General features: G+C 41.0%; 1 protein-coding gene across 1 annotated transcript in view; it reads right to left on the bottom strand.

Annotated features, from left to right (window-relative positions):
* Positions 1 to 17,688, bottom strand: part of DNAH8 (dynein axonemal heavy chain 8) — a 318,105-nt gene that overhangs the window by 34,999 nt on the left and 265,418 nt on the right. The window contains exons 82-84 of the mRNA XM_039235325.1: positions 16,530 to 16,646; positions 14,103 to 14,204; positions 4,258 to 4,418 (exon numbers count right to left, since the gene is read on the bottom strand). Of these exons, the coding sequence (XP_039091256.1) occupies positions 4,258 to 4,418; positions 14,103 to 14,204; positions 16,530 to 16,646 (380 nt within the window). The remainder of the gene's footprint in view (positions 1 to 4,257; positions 4,419 to 14,102; positions 14,205 to 16,529; positions 16,647 to 17,688) is intronic.

The following is a 17,688-nucleotide window of genomic DNA, read 5'->3' on the forward strand; positions in this document are numbered from 1 at the left end:
TAAGCCTTTGGACAAGGTGGTAAAGAGAGTTGCCAAAAGACACAGAAGGCTCACTGTGCCCTCTGCCCTCAAGTAGCAGCAATGAATGGATGAAAACTACACAAGATTCTCACTCCTCACTAGATCCCACCAGTTCCCATTGGGACATGGCTGGCAGCTTCTCTCTACCCTCTCCATCCTGTCATCATCTCTCATCAAGACCTCCATCAACCCACATCCAGATTTATGCATGGGGTCTCCAAGATGGTCTCAGTCTAAATAGCCCCCAAATATAGGGAGACATACTCAATTTCACTCAAAATAAGAGAAAACAAATTAAAACTATGCCAAGATGCCATTTCTCACTTGTCATATTGGTAAAAATTCAAAAGCATCACCCATACTCTATTGATGAGGATGTGAAGAAAAGGCCTCGTCATATTGTTGGTGAGAGTGAACAGCCCTATGGAAGGGGGTTTAGCAATATCCACTGAGCCCTGATATAGCAACCCTAAATACAGCAAACTACCCTAAAAACACATCTCCAACCACATGAGAAATCAGAACCATGAGATCATTACTTGAAGAATTATTTGGGATAGCAAAATATTGGAGACAACCCATAAATGCCCACCCATAGGAGAATGGATGAATAAACTATGATACATGTTAAAAATGGAGGAGCATGCAACTGAAAAAAAAATAGTGAGGAAGACATGGGAACATAGAATGGAGTGATTACAGGATACATCTTTAATTGGAGAGGACAAGGCACAAAATTATATATATAGTATGATGACTTTATTTACGAAAATAAAGATAATAAGAACATATATGTATCTATGTATGAGCGAAAAGAAACAGGGAAGATAACCCAAAAACGAATGCATTTGCTTGCCCGTAAAGGAAGGGGGAAACGGGTTGGAAGGGTGTGAGAATATGTAGTTGTGACTATGTAGTTGTGACTTTGAAGCCATGTCCGTGTTTCACATATTTAAAGTAACCAACAAGGATGGACAAAAACTTAGTGTAATATTAGCAGGAACAAATGAATGTACCTATCTACCTGATAGCATAACCACACAGAAAAAAACAATCTGAGTGACTTTTGAATATAGTAATCTGTACACCCTCAGCGGGATATATTCTAGGGACAAAAAGAACTGCAAAGAAATCTTGACCTTCACTTAATACATTTATTATTGGTAGTGGTGTTGGTGGAGTGATTTGGAGCAAATGAATAAATATATTGAACTTCCTGGAGCTCTTACCATGCATGAGAGAACAGAAATATCAATATTGAAATGAGGAAGACAAGGAACAGAGGTGGGGTGTACATTAGGAAATGGAATTATTAGTATTAGTTCATGATGTTTTTAAAAGTGCTAATTTCTTAGCTCTGTCCATTGAGAGGGGTTACAAGTGCATGAACACACACACATACACACACACACAGAAATAGATGTGGTCACGTACGGATGTAACTGTAGATATATAAATATACAAAGATATAAATATAGAAAAAGAAAAGGCAAATGGTACAAAATGTCAACAATTGGTGACTCTGGATGAAGGGTCTAAGTGTTGACTGCACTTGCAAATTTTCTGAGGGTTTCTAATGGTTCAAAATAAAAAGTCAAGGGGAAAAATAGTTTATCTCTACCATTGCCTCCCATCCAGATACATTTTAGTTGTACTTCTCTGGACCTTTTCTCCTCCTCCTCCTCCTCCTTCTCCTTAACAATTATTTATTTTTGAGAAACAGAGCACAGGCAGGAGAGAGGCAGAGAGAGAGGAAGACACAAAATATGAAGCAGGCTCCAGGCTCTGGGCTGTCAGCACAGAGCCTGATGCAAGGCTTGAACCTACAAACCGTTAGATCATGACCTGAGCCAAAGTCAGATACTTAACCATGAGATCATGACCTGAGCCAAAGTCAGATGCTTAACCGACTGAGCTACCCAAGCACCCCTGGAAGGTTCTCTAACTCTGGTTCATCTTTCTTGAGAGCTGATGGCCCAAACTGCCATGGTCATATGGGTAAGTCAGGATGAGATGATTTCAACCCTGCTTTAATATATTCCTCGGCAGAATCCTATAGAGCACCCAACAGGATCCAATTCTCTAGGAACCAGCTGTCAATGACTCCTTGGACTCTTGCCAAGGATGAAATCAAAGTTCAGTGTCCTCATATGTGAACCGCTTCAATTACTAATTGACAAGTGCCGTTTTTCTGCCCGTTCATATGAACTCATGAGTGATTTCTATAGACCATTCCCATTTGTTAGATTCTTCACAACCTAGAGAAATTTAGTATTGCTGGCACATTCAACAAATATTTCCTGAGCATCAGACACTGTTTAGCACTGGAGATATGGCAGTAAAAAGAGACAAAAGTTTCAGACACGATGGTGCTTATGTTTAATGATGGCAGATGGATGATAGCGAGTATAAATAAGTAAATATGGAGTATGTCCACTGGTGATACAATCTAAAGAAAAAAAGCAGCAAGGAGGATGGAGTCTGGGGTGAGGGCTGGGGAATGGTCTGCAGCTTCTAAATAGGGCAGCCAGGGAAGACATCATTGGAAAAGTGACATTAAAGAAAAGGCCTAAGGAGGTAAAAAGGTGAGCCATGATGATGTCTGGGGGGAAGGACGTTCTGGAAAGTGCAAGTATCCCATGGGGGGAGCCATCTAGCCTGAGTAACAGGAAGCTAGCAGGAGCTAGAGCTGAGCAGTGAGGGAGGAGAGGGCAGAGGAGGCCAGCCTCCTGGGGGCAGGTGGTCTTACTGGGCCTTACAGGTCACCTGTAGGTCACTGTCTGCCTTTGATCTTGACAAGGAGTGAGACAGGAGCCTTAGGAGCATTCTGAACAGAGAAGTGACAGAGTCTGCTTCAGATTTTTTTAAGTTTCAGCTAAGGCAAAACTATTTATCCAGGTTCCTTCTTTCAGATCATGTCTGAGTTGATTCCAAATGGATCCCTGAGGAATCCTTTTTACTTCTTTACCTCTTCCTGTCTCCAGCTAACTTATGACAGCCTCTTCAAGTAACAGCTAGAGCCATCACCAAAGAGCTATCATGATTCCATCATGGGGTCTGAAGAGAGTGTTAGCCATTCGTGGCTCTTCTGGGTCACACCCACGTCTTTGAAGTGAAAAGTAGCATGGGAGAGATTGGAGGATCTGGAGGGGTTAGAATTCATATGGATGACAAAGAGCCAGGAGGTCCATGCGAGGGACGAAGTGTATATTCAGGGGCGGAGAGGGAATACAGTGGCAATGCAGATGGAGCAAGCTGGGACTCCAGGGATGCTGAGCAAGGGCAGAGAACCAGAAGGTGGGAAATTTCTGTGCCCCTTTGCAGAGTTGTTAAAGTTGCAGTGGGAGGTGAGTGACTAGGAAAGAGGCACACCCCACTCCTTCTGGATCGGTCATCCCAGCTTAAAATCTGCCAGAGGAGATTTTCTATTCCTTGCAAACACTCTCCTAGACATAAACTTTATGGTCCTTCATCGATGGGCCAGAGGCAGTGAGCGTCTGGAGAAGAATCTCAGCTGGGGCTTCTTGGAGCCCTCTCTATGGAATGGATGATAGCCTGGTTTTCAGGCTCCTTCAGCCAAAGGATGGTCTGAGAAGGGGTTTGGGATATGGGTGAATCTCTTGTCTCTTCACTCATCATCTCTGACCTCAGTGACCAGAGCAGGGGCCTCATGTTGAGCTGAGACCCATAGCCTCTCCTCCCAGCTCTGTATCCATGCTCTGTGCTCTGTGCCCATCGTGGGTTTCAGTGACAGAAGGATGCAGGTGAGGAAATAAGGGGACAGGGGCCACAAGAGAGAGGATCAGGCAGAAACTCAATTCCTCACCCTCCTCTCTATCCCCTTGGCCTTTTTAGACTCTGTTTATGACCATTGTTTTTAATGGATTACCTTTTGAGCTTAGAGGCAAGGAGCTGGGAGCCTACTGTCCTAGCAGTGGAAGGCATCGATACCAATAACACCAACTGGTTTTACGACATGGCAGAGGAGAAATAATCAATGCATAAATTAGAGCTTTAGCATTGTCATAAACTCCAGAGCATCAGGATTTACTGAGGGGAAAGGAGGCCAAGATATGACAAAGGTGTAATTGGAGGATAGGAAGTGACATTATTTTTTGCAGTAAAATAAAAAGAAGGGAAAGCAGAGGAATTAAGAGAGAAAATGAAATGCACAGTCTCTGCCAGGCTGAGTTACAAATGATGCCTTAAAATATAAACAAAATGCCAGGAACTTACGTGATATCAGCATTAGGGTGCAGCCCAAAGACTTCAGGGTTATCCAGGGATGGCAGTGACTGGATGTACTCAAAATACTGATCCAGGGTTTTGCACAAGGGGATTTTATATCCGGTGTAAAACTGGAACGATGGTTCAAACATCTTCTCACTGAACCAGACCTATACAGGAAAGAAAATAGAAGAAATAAAAGTGATGAACATCTCAGTGAGAACTGCCACTATAAGGAAGGAAGGGTCACCTTATTTCCATTTTAATAGATTTTGATATTGGGTTTGAAAGTACCTTAAGAAAACCACTGATAGAGATAATTAGCACAAATATGAAGAGAAGAGAGAGGCCACATGACAAAAAAACAGTGGAGCCCTGGCCTCCTTTGGATGCTAAAGAAGGTACTTGCTAACAATGAAGAGGAGACAGCCAGTCTTACAAGCCTGCTCTCTGCTCCAGTAAACTCACGACCCTCAATCCCACTTTTGAAGACTAATGGGAACACACTGCAGAGGAGATGAGGCAATAACCACAAACACCAGAGAGTATCTGGGCATTTCCATTGCCTCTCTTTGCTCCGAAACAGGGCTCATGCTGGGGCTGGGGTGGGGCGGGGGAGGCTGTGCTGTGCTCTGCGTGGCTCACAGAAGCACTGCATACCACATAAGGCCAGGAAAACTTCTTAACAATTGTCTGTCCTCCCACCCTGAGCTGAGCTGGAGAGCTCCCTCTGTTAATTAAGTTATGTCCCTGGCCACAGAAGCAAATGTATCCAACAGTCTTATTGTTTGCCTTAAGACATCCTTTTCTCATTCCATATGAATTGATTATCTGTAATGTAAAAGTAAGAGAACAAATATATACTTGGTGTGAATAGACTTATTCTGAAGAGGGAAAAAAAATTATGTTGAATGCCCATGAGCCAGATTTGAGGCAATGACTTCAGTGTCTAACAGAGCAATTTTCTCAGCAGGAAGGGAAATAATGGGAAGACAGGAGGAACAGAAGTGCAGGCAGGATGCCTGAATCACTGGGAGGATTTGATGCGAAAAGTGATGGGGATTGTGCTTTACTTCAGTCAGTTACACTTTCTCTAGTCCCTTCCTTCCATATTCTCCTTCTAGCTCTTTTTAGGTTCAGTGATTGCTCTGAAATGACCTGTGAACTGATTCTCTCTTTTGTTCCACCCCCCCACCAAGGTCAACTTCTGTACACAAGACCCAGAGCTTAGAACTGGAATAGAATGAGGTGAGTCACACACAGTTCTTTCCTTCCAGGATCTTGTGACCCAATGAAGGAATAAGTCAATTAATAATAAAGCACAATGCAAAGTGCATTAAGGGAAGCGCTAGAGGAAATAAAAATAAGCAAAACACTAAGGAGGCTTAAAGCAGGAAGAAAGTATAGACAGCTGGATGTCAGGTAAGGCTTTATCTGAGAGGTGATTTTGGAGAGAAGCCTTAAAGGACAGGATTTTGACAGAGGATCTAGTGACTGGGAGGATGGCACCAGCAAAAATGCAGAATAATTGATACAAAAATGTGAGATAGGTTGAGGAAATGATGAAGTCTAGGGTAAATATGTCCAGGTGATGTCCGGGTGATGACTGGTGTTAATTTAAGAAATGAGGAGCAGTTGGAAGTTACAAAAGAGTGCTATGATCATGTTCATTAATTAGAAAGATTATGTTTTGGGGCACCTGGGTGGTTCAGTAGGTTAAGCATCTGGCTTCAGCTCAGGTCATGATCTCACAGTTTCGTGAGTTCGAGCCCCATGTGGGGCTCTGTGCTGACAGCTCAGAGCCTGGAGCCTGCTTTGGATTCTGTGTCTCCCTCTCTCACTGCACCACCGCTTGCACTCAGTCTATCTGTCTCTCTTTCAAAAATAAACAAACATTAAAGAATTCTTTTCAAATGAAAAACTATGTTTTTAGTGATGTGGATGGCTGGGAAGGATGATGACCACGGGGTCTTTAGCACACAGACAACAGTGACCACACTGAGTTCTCTAGTAGTAGATGACATATATCTATAAAAGCAAAGTAAAGTTTCTTCCTGTTTTTCTATCACTTTTTAATACACACAAAAATATCTGGAGTCACAAACACACAAACATCTAAGTTTCACCAAATTTGGAGGAAATTTTGGGGGATGGTCAAAGTAAGGAATAAGAAGTCAACATGGAATTACTCTGGGAGACTCTAGAAGGTACCCTATAAAGAAAAGCAGTCATCTTCCAAGGACAATAAATAAAGTTCTACAATTGTTGATTTTAGGGGAGACACACTGTAAGATGTTAAGAGAGAAAACAAACAAGGGTTCAAAGGTAAGTCCCAAATTGAAAGTCATAGGGAGAGAGGATCCAATTTGAAGGCACTGATACACAATTAAACTGAGTCTCACTGTGGATAGCATGGTCAGGGCAAAGGTTAGGCCAGAAGGTTAGAAGGTATGACTGAAGCCGAAACTAGAGTAAGGGAAGACAACATGTAGACTCTGTGGTGCTTTCCATAGCCTTCTTCAATAGAGTTTCATGGTAATCTCGTGTGCTTATAGCCAGAGACCCAGACTCTCCTCTCTGATTACATAGGAGCCATTTGGAACAGGTAAGAGCTAGGCACAGGAATGAGTGAGGGAAGGAATAGATGAGACAGGAGGTGAAAGGGGTGCAGGACCAAGTACAGATTCAGGGGCAGTAAGGGTCAGGGCATCTCAGTGGTCAGGGCCTTGGAGCCACTGAAGGTGGAGCAACTCTAAGGAAAGTCAAGAAAGAGACTGAGAGAAAGAAATGGGGGCTGGGAGGCGAGGGAAGGTAGGGAAACTGCCCAGGGGCAAAAGAATGGAAAAATGGAGGGATGAACTTTTCATTTAGGGCAGTCATTAATCCCCAAATGGGGCCCAGGCCCAGAGGATGGAGAATTGTAGGCTTCTGAGAGGGGGTTGGAGTCTGCTACTCTTCTGTTGCCTTGAGTGTGGGGGTACAGAGAAGGAGAAGAGGGGGAAGATAGGTTTGGGTCAGAGAGAGGAACTGCCCACCTTGAGGTCTGGAAGGTGCAGCAGTTTGAGGGACAGGTGCCCTTCCTCTCCCTCCCTTTGTCCACAGCAGCTTTCATCTGAGATCCAGAAAGCCCTCTCTGGTTCTGATGAGGAGGTCAATGAGGTCTCTTAGAAATCCCCCTCACTTTGCCAGCAAACTGTGGCGTTCCCCCCAGCTTTAAGTAAGATAGTTTCAATAAAACAAAGACAAACCTACTAAAAGAGTTGGTTAATCAGAACTTTTCTTGCACTCTGCTTTTTAGAAGATGTCTAAGCAATTTTTTAAAGCTGATATAAAGTGTTGTATAAAAATTTTTTTCTTTCCTGATTTTCAGGTTGTGCTCTGGGGTTGGTAAAAATTCAATCCAATCTACTTTGTCTTAGATGACTCTGACTCCAGGCACATAAAACTTTCAATCTACTAAGATTAAATTATATTTATCATCATCAACAAATAGGCACTGAGTGTACCCTAGGTGCTGGAGAGAAAGGACACAGACTTAGATGACTTGTTTCTTATTTTAATGTGCTTACAATCTAGTGGGGGAGGCCGAATACAGGTCTTAGGATCACATTTGCTTTCCCACTCTCCAAGGCAACTACCTCACACCTCTTCCTTTTTCTTCAAATGTCCCAAACTTGCTGTCCCCTTCCCTCAGCTGATGACCTGAATCCCCTTAGCTGATGATGCTTATTTCACTCTGAACATAGACACAGTCAGAAGAAAACAAGTCCATTTCCCCCCACCAAACCTTCCATTCCCGTACCCCATGCTTCCCCCATCAGAAGGAATGGGCTGCACATATTGTGTGCTGGTACTGCACTGCTACACATATTGGTAAATATAAATCATCACTGGTTATAAAATTATCATAATGAATACCAGGGATGGGGATAAAAATGAGGAGGAACCAAAATGCTCCACAGCAGTGATATGGAAGGTGGAAGTCAGAAGGACTCAGAGGCAAAGCCCATAAGGTAAGGTTAGGTTTCAACTTAAGTAACCATGTTTGAAAATGTAAAGACTAAAAGCACAATACATAATTTTCAAACCAGTAGAGAAACATAAAAGCACATTTTTTAAAAGCAGGAAAGAAGAAAACAAGGCCAAAAAATAAAGCAATGAAAACCACGAAATAAGTCAAAACATAGCAGAAATCATAACAATAAGGTGATTAATTTGCCTGTTAAAGTACAAATACTTTCAGACTGGATATTAAAAACTCCAGCTATCTGTTGTTTATAAGAGATAAATCTGAAACATAATGCACAGAAAGGCTGAAATAAAAGGAATAGAAATATATATACCAGATATACTAAAATTAAGTACTTCTCAACATTAAAAGACTGATAATAGAGTGAAGAGGCAAGGATCAGGGTAGGAAAATATATTTGCAGTCACATAATCAACAAAGAGCTTACATCCAGAATATGCAAAAAGCTCCTGTAAGTAAATATTTTAAAAAGACAGACAACTCAAGAGAAACAGAGGAAGAATGTACAAGCAAGTCACAAAGGAGAAAACCAAAATACTGAATCAACATGTCGTGAAGGTGCTCAAGTCCATTAGTGTTCAGAGAAATAAAAATTAAAACAAAAGTGAGGGGCACCTGGGTGGCTCAGTCGGCTAAGCTTTGATTCAAGCCATGATCTTGCAGTTCATGAGTTTGAGCCCCGCATCAGGGCTCTGTGCTGACAGCTCAGAGCCTGGAGCCTGCTTCGGATTCTGTGTCTCCCTCTCTCTCTGCCCCTCCCCCGCTTGTACTCTGCCTCTCTCTCTCTCTCTCAAAAATAAATAAACATTAAAAAATTAAAACCAAAGTGAGATATCATTATTTGGCCACATTTAAGAGACTACTGATGCCCAGCGTTAGTGAGGATGTGTTGATATGGGGTATCTCATTCTTCTGTGGGATGTAATTTTGCAACAACACTTTGGAAACCAGATTGATGTGATCGACTAAAATGGAAAGTACACAAACTCTATAAGCTCGCAATTCCACTCCTAGTAGGAAGGCATATCCATGTACTCCAAGAACCTTGTGCAAGAATGTCCCCAGAAGCATGATTTGTAATAGCTGCAAGTAAAAATAATCCTCATTTCCACCAATACAATACAATGGAATCTAACACAGTAAAGGAAACAACTAAACTACTGCAATATGCAGCATGGATGGATCTCAAAATACCATATTGAGAAAAGGAAGCCAGAACACCAAAATGATAACATACTGTATGGTTCCATTTCTATGAAGTTTGAAACCGGGCAAAATTGAACTACATTAATAAGCAGTGCTTACTCAGATGGTGAAAGCTTAGTGAGAATGAAATGGTTGTAGGAACTTTGAGTTGCACTGAAGAAGGGGCATGTGTGAGTGTTTAGGGGAACTGGAAATGTTCTATGTCTATTTGAAGAGACTTATTACCTGTATGTTCATGTTTTATACATTTTTCTGTATGTGGCATATTTTTAAAGTAGTTTGCATTTTTCAAAGATTTATCAAGCAAATACTAAGTATAGGTAAAATCCCTTTCCTCATCTTCCTTGAGCCCTCTCAGTTGACCATTTCTTCTTTCTTGATACTTTAAAGTACTCAGGACCCTGTCCTTAGCTTGTTTTCTGTTGTTTTCTTTCTCTACACTTTCTTCTTAGATGATGCTCTCATCTATTATCTTGACTTCAAATGTTGTCTATATACTGACAAATTCCAACTCTTTTTCTCCAGCCCTGACCTCTCTCTTGAGCTCCAGGCATGTAAATCCAGTTGCCATGTTTACCTTTCTTCATTCTCTTAATCAACAAATATTTATTGAGCACCTAGTATGTTCTAGGTTCTGCACTAGGTGCTGGGAATCTGGCAGTGATGTAATCAGGCAAAGTCCCTGTCTTTAGGGAACTTACAATCTTAGATAACTCCATTTAGTTGTCTTGTGGGCGTCTCAAAAGTTACATTGTCAGAGCAGAACTCCTAATTTCCAGCACCAGCCAACAACACTCATTCCTCTGCAGCCCTTCTACTCTGTAAATGGTCTTATTCTCTATTCAATTCTTTAGGTCAAAACTAGGAATGGCCCTTGACCCCTCTTCCCTTACCACCAGCATTCTGCTGGTAGTATCTGTATAATACATGCAAAATCTAACCACTTCTGAGAGTATCCAGTAGTAAACCTCCAACTTTAGGTACTTTTACAATTATTCTAACACAGTGTATACTTATAAAGACATCTTTTTCTTCCTTTAAACCTCAGATATATGGGGCACCTGGATGGCTCAGTCGGTTAAAGGTCCGACTTTAGCTCAGGTAATGGTCTCATAGTTTGTGAGTTCGAGCCCCTCGTTGGGCTTTGTGCTGGCAGCTCAGAGCCTGGAGCCTGCTTCAGATCCTCTGTCTCCCTCTCTCTCTGTGCCCTCCCCCATACTGTCTCTGTCTCTCTCAAAAATAAACATTAAAAATTAAAAAAAAAACCCTCAGATATAGAGGTGAGTTTACCATATTCCTTTATTTTTCTTGGCCCCTTTTATTTTAGTTTTCCCCCATTCATCCCTGATCTCCACTCCTGGTCTCCTTCCCTCTGAGGGAATCTATTTATTTATTTATTTATTTTTCCACAATCTTGACTTGTTTTTGCGATATCATTATTATTCAAACTTCATCTTGTGAATCTTTTACTTTCAACATCTTTTTTTTTACTTTTTTTTTTTACAAATAGTTTATTGTCAAATTAGTTTCCACATAACACCCAGTGCTCATCCCCACAAGTGCCCTCCTCCATGCCCATCCCTCCTCCCCCCCACATCCATCAGTCCTCAGTTTTTGTCAGCATTCAAGAGTCTCTCATGGTTTGCCTCTCTCCCTTTCCCCCACCATTTCCACCCTTCTTCTCCCCCTTGTTCCTCCGTCAAGTTCCTCCTAATCCTCCTATACGTGCAAACATATGATATTTGTCCTTCTCTGCCTGACTTATTTGGCTCAGCATAACACCCTCAAGGTCCATCCATGTTGCTACACATGGCCAGATTTCATTGTTTCTCATTGCCATGTAGTATTCCATAGTATAGATAAACCACGTCTTCTTGATCCATTCATCTGTTGATGGACACTTAGGCTCTTTCCATGTTTTAGCTATTGTGGAGAGTGCTGCTATGAACATTGGGGTACATGTGCTCTTATGCCTCAGCATTTCTGTATCCCTTGGGTAAATTCCTAGCAGTGCTATTGCTGGGTCATAGGGGAGTTCTATTGTTAGTTTCCTGAGGAACCTCCACACCGTTTTCCAGAGGGGCTGTACCAGTTTACATTCCCACCAACAGTGTAGGAGGGTGCCCGTTTCTCCACATCCTCGCCAGCATCTAGAGTTCTCTGATTTGCTCATTTTAGCCACTCTGACTGGCGTGAGGTGGTATCTCAGTGTGGTTTTGATTTGTATTTGAGGGAATCTATTTAAATGTGCTTGATCTATGTCTTTGTGAAATATACATGTATTACTTTCTAGATCTCATTTTATTTTATTTTAATGTTTATTTCTTATTGAGACAGAGAGAAACAGAGCATGAGTGGGGGAGGGGCAAAGAGAGAGGGAGACACAGAATACAAAGCAGGCTTCAGGTTCTGAGCTGTCAGCACAGAGCCTGATGCGGGGCTCGAACCCACAAACCATGAGATCATGACCTGAACTGAAGATGACGCTTAACTGACTGAGCCACTCAGGCACCCCTCATTTTATTTTTTTAAGCTGTGCACTCGGCACTAAGTTTTTAAGATCTATGCATGATGTCATATGGATAATTTCTTCCAAGTGCTGCATTATATTCCATGATAGGCGTCTACAATATTTAACTCATCTATTCCCCCACAGCAGACTCCTAGGTTGCTTTCAACTTCCTACTACTGCAAACAATACGATGAGCAATATCTATGTATGTGTCCATGGACCTGTTTGCAAATTTCTCTGGGATATATACTCAAGAGTGGGATTATGGTTCAGAAGGTATCACACACTTGACATGACTAAGTGTCACCAGACTGCACCCTAGAAGGGTGAGCAACAGTATTCCGCTGTGCTCATCCACTACTTAGGATTCTTAGGCATTTGTAGTGGATATTGTGATGCACCACCATTTCTTCTTCAAGACCCAGGCACTCAATCCCACAGCTGTCTAGAGTATTGTCCACTAAGGGCTCTGACCACATTGTCCCTCCCCAGAAGTTGTCCTGGCAGAAGGGAGCTGCCTCCACCAAGGTCATGCAGTTGGGGAGGGAGCCCACAAGCAGATCTCTATCTCAGAGTCTGTTTCCAGAGAACCCAACCTATGATGGTCATCTTCAACTCCAGACACAATATTGCCATAAACGTTATTATACATGCCCGTTTATGGACTTTTTCTAGAAATGTCCTGGGATGTGTCTACTTAGAATACTTAATTTTAGTAAGTTTTGCCTAATTGCTTTCCAGGAGGTCTGTACTATTTAATCTCCTGAAGCCAGTCTCCTGCCTCCACACACTTATCATCATCCATCTTTCTCCACACAGAGCTTTGAGAAAAACTTGCAAAAATAAATAAGGGTTGATAAAAAAAAAAATCATATTCCTGGCCAACCTCCAGTTTAGCAAAATCCTCCCAAAGCTTATTCTTTGTTGTTTTTGTTAAGGGGGAAAAAAATCACTGAAACAGAGAATTACCAATATAGATCCTAATACAAAGAATTCAAATAACCATAAAATACTCATATATCTGATTTTTCCCACTTAGGTAATATATATTGCTTCTTTAACATGTAAAAGTTTTTTTTTAATGTTTTTATTTATTTCTGAGAAAAAGAGACAGCATGAGCAGGGGAAGGTCAGAGAGAGAGGGAGACACAGAATCTGAAGCAGGCTCCAGCCTCTGAGCTGTCAGCACAGAGCCCAACGCAGGGCTAGAACCCACGAACCATGAGATGATGACCTGAACTGAAGTCGGCTGCCCAACCGACTGAGCCACCCAGGTGCCCCAGAACATCCTGAATCTTAAGTTGCTGGATGTCTACATGTAGATCTTCCAAACCTATCTGAACAACACACTGCTTGGAAATTCCTTGAGTAAGGTGGAGAGCTAGACAAATTGTCTATTTTTAATCTGCCCCTTTCAATGTCATGATTACGACAATGTGTCACTAGAGCAATGTCATTCTTTTACTTGTCTCATCTATGGTACATGTAAAAGTTTTAAGAAGAGTTTGAGCCTGGTATGTGTTATATATACATACACACTATTTATTACTGGTGTGAAAGCTATAATTGCTAAGGAATAATTTTCTCTAGAAAACATTTACTAATGTGATGTATGTGGATTTTACCGGTAACAGAGGAAAAAATGAACACTCCATCACTTTTCAATGGAAAAGATGAGAGAACACGCAAATTATGGTTAATTCTCTAGTCACTTATGTTGGGGCTTGAAATCTTCGTGAGACTTGCAGTCAGAGGAAGCAGTCAATAAACTGTCATGTTTTCATGGAGGAGGGAAGGACAGGAGAGACCCTGAAAATGAGCAACTCAGGAGAAAATTCACAGACAATTGAGAGCTGACTGCTATTCTACTTTGGACCACAGGGACCACAAGTAGATTGCTGGTTGGTTTGGATTTGGCTTGGCTTTGGTTTGGCTTTGGTTTTGGTTTTGGTTTTGGCTTTTTTAGCCGATTCTGTTCACTGGCTGTGCTCTATAGTATTTTTTCCCCTTAAGTTTGGCTCACTGATTACAAACAAAGAAATATTCTTGTTTAAAATGAACATGCAATGAAATGTGTTTCCAAGTTTTTTCTGTAAATTGACTTACTCTAGCAAAGCAATTAAGTAGACGTTTATCAAAGTCATCTGTCACTCTGCCTCCATACTGTACTTCTCCAATCATGTACCGAACCGTACTCCACGATACACCCTTTATTAAAAATAAAAAAGATTATTCATTGTCAATCCAAACAAATAATTCTAAGTATTTCAGGTCTTTTCCTGGAGGAAAGGTCTCAGAAAGGAAGCACTAACTAGATTGCATTTAAAATGACTCATAATCCTCTATTAGTAACTCTTTTGCTAATTCATGACTGAAACTGCCAGGTTTTGGTCATCAAAGAAAAATCTATAATACTAAATATCAGTGAATACATTACTCATTGATCATTTAAAATGGGGGGGAGACTATTTTTCTTTCTGTTGATGTAACCATCTATAATACTCATTATAGTAATGCCAAGCTGTTAGAAAAGAAAAAAGTCGTGTTTAGTGAAGAAAGGGAAAAAAAACAAGTAATCAACCGTTTAATATACTTTCTTAGTAATACATTTTCTGAATCAGTATGAGAACTAGAAGATTATTCACTCACAGCATTTTTCTATAATGCAATTCTTTGCTGTCTCATTCTGTGAGCTATAACTGAATCAAAGTATTTATTAATTGCCATAGAATCTTATCCTAGCAATACATTACAGATATTAGTAGGGTTTTTTAAATTTCTCTCTTTTTTTTACTTAATACATTTGGGGTAAGAAAAGTAAAGATGCTTGATTTTTTAAAAATTTACTTTCTTTTGGTTAAATTTTGATTCATCAGCTCTACTGCCTTTCAAAGCAACTATTTAAAGGTTAACTATTATTTGTATATACCAAATGATAACTAATAACAGAATATGAACCCACATGATATAATTTTTCATCAAGCTGTCATACTCAATTTAATATCCCTTTGTTATTTCAAGGAAAAATATTGGGTTGATTCTAGGTCCTCCAGCGGCCCAGATAAAAATTCATCATGGCTTACTGTCACCATAGTGACACTACAGTATCTATAATTAGCTTCAAGATCCACTATGAGAAAGAAGAGAGAGGGAGACAGTAGAAAACCAGTATTTATTGAGTACTTACTGTATACCAATATACTGTACTTTCACAAATGCTAACTCATTTATTCCTCACAGAAACCATGGCCACTCTGTAGATGAGGAAACAGGCTCTGGTAGGCTCATAAACTTGCTCAAGATCATGGAAAAGACATGCTCAAGATCATGTGGCAGCCCATGTGGAAGGACAACTGGGTTTGTGTTCTTATCTCTGTGACCTTGAGGAAGTCCCTCATTCTCTCCTGTCTATTACCTCATCAGCAAAACGGGGATAATAGTAATCCCTTCTGTACCTACCTCACAGAGTTGTGAAGATACAAAATGAGATCCTGCACACACGAGCACAGAGTGCTGTGAAATGCTGTACAATGATCAGCGCCCATTATTAAAAATTACTGCTATTCCAATGTTCATAGCAGCAGTCTCAACAATAGCCAAAACATGGAAAGAGCCTAAGTGTCCATCAACTGATGAATGGATCAAGAAGATGTGGTTTATTTACGCAATGGAAATACTACATGGCAATGAGAAAGAATGACATCTGGCCATGTGTAGCAACATGGATGGAACTTGAGGGTGTTATGCTGAGCAAAATAAGTCAGGCAGAGAAGGACAGATACCATATGTTTGCACGTATAGGGGGATTAGGAGGAACTTAACGGAGGACGATGGGGGAGAAGAAGGGGAAAAGTAGTCGGGGAGAGGGAGAGAGGCAAACCATGAGAGACTCTTGAATGCCAAGAACAAACTGAGGCCTGATGGGGGTGGAGGGGAGGGGAAGGGGGCTGATGGGCATGGAGGACAGTACTTGTGGGGATGAGCACTGGGTGTTATATGGAAACCAACTTGACAATAAACTATTTTAAAAAAAAAGAAAAAAGAAATTACTGCTATTTATCTGCATAAGTTTAAGCATCTGCTAAAATGTGACTACAGGTGAGAAAGAACCTTCAGCTGGACTGAGAGATAACATTTTCACCTCTGAAGAGGCATCTGTGAAATGCTGGAAGAAAAGTCTGATTTGGGATGGACACTGTCTTGGAGTGCACTGTGGCACTTGGGTGCGACATGAGGAAGGTTGTGAAGTTTCTTCATTCGTGGTCTGTCTCTGCTGTGTATGTGCTCCAGAGATAGAGGAGTGGGGTAGGGACACAAGTGTGAGATGGGGATCCAGATGTACCCCTATAGGCAGTAGCGGCATGAGTGGAAATGGCTGGACCAGTAAACAGCTGATTGGAATAAGCAGTCTTTTTTTGGGGAGGTGGGGAAAACTTCTGCAGGTTCACTGTATATTATAGGCTGAAAATGTCTGTGGAAGCTTGCTTTAAGGACAGCAGTAAAAACTGGGGGAGAAAAAGCCATTTCACTCACCTTTTTAATATCACATTCATCAAGGTGATTCTGAATAAACTGGACACTGGCTGTAAAGTCAGCAGAATTGAATTCATAGGGAATATTCCATCCTAAGGGTCCAAATTTGCGTCGCTCCTTAAAAATGCCAAAGGAAATAAGTGAGATTTTAAAAGTGAGTGTAGCTGATTTCTCTTATTAAAACATAAAGTACAGGAAGAGATAGGTTGATGTCATAAAAGAGCAGTATGAGATTTTGGATCTATTAGCCGTTAGAAATTTTGTTTCAAGGCTCTATTGCCAGATGGTTTACAAGAACAAAACATCAAATATTTGCCAAACTGTAGTTCTTGGGATTAAAAAAAATTCTCGGTTTCCATCGCCAGCTCAAAAAATGCAGTAGGGGATCAATAAGTATCTCTTCAATGGATTTATTCTAAATTAGACTCTTAGAAATTTCAAATGTTAAATGTAAGAGTTTAAATTTTTGTTTTCCAAGTTGAATAACTGAAGCACTGGAGCATTAAGACTCCCTACTGGTGTTACTTTGTAATCTTGCAATTTCAGATTTTGAAAACCCCAAATCTCTATTGTAAAACATGACACATCCTTCTTAAAACTTTCACAGTGCCCTATTTCTTCTCTCCTCTGGATCCATGGCTAACTATTTAGAATTGCCAGATTACCTTATAATCCATCCAGGTGGGTTCAGATCAAATGATTCAAATGCCTCAATATTCTGGAGACCTCATTTTAAAGGTATGTAAATGTGAGAACTGGTACTTCCAGGCTCTAATCACCTAGTAAACTACATTAGATTAACTCAAATATTACCATGCCATCAGCTTCCTCTGTCTCAGCATATAACCAGTCTCTAAGGGCGGGGGGGGGGGGGGAGTCCAATCATGTATTTGGGTTAGCTCCTAGCCCTTTGACCCTAGTGGCTGAGGTAAGAACTTATATGGAGAGTAGAATCCCAATACATCTATGGGAAGTTATAATTCTACTTCTTTACCTCTAAATATTTACTAACTTTTCTTTTCCTTTTCTGCCTTCCCTAACCCAATACACACACACACACACACACACACACACACACACACACTGTCTTCACAGCCCATTCCAGTACTTCTTATTGCAGCTGCTCCATGCTTTAGATCTAACTAATACCCCCACTTAA

The sequence above is a fragment of the Hyaena hyaena genome, unplaced genomic scaffold (genome assembly GCF_003009895.1).
Source record: "Hyaena hyaena isolate Hyena2069 unplaced genomic scaffold, ASM300989v1 scaffold_96, whole genome shotgun sequence".
In the NCBI taxonomy this organism is placed as follows: domain Eukaryota; kingdom Metazoa; phylum Chordata; class Mammalia; order Carnivora; family Hyaenidae; genus Hyaena; species Hyaena hyaena.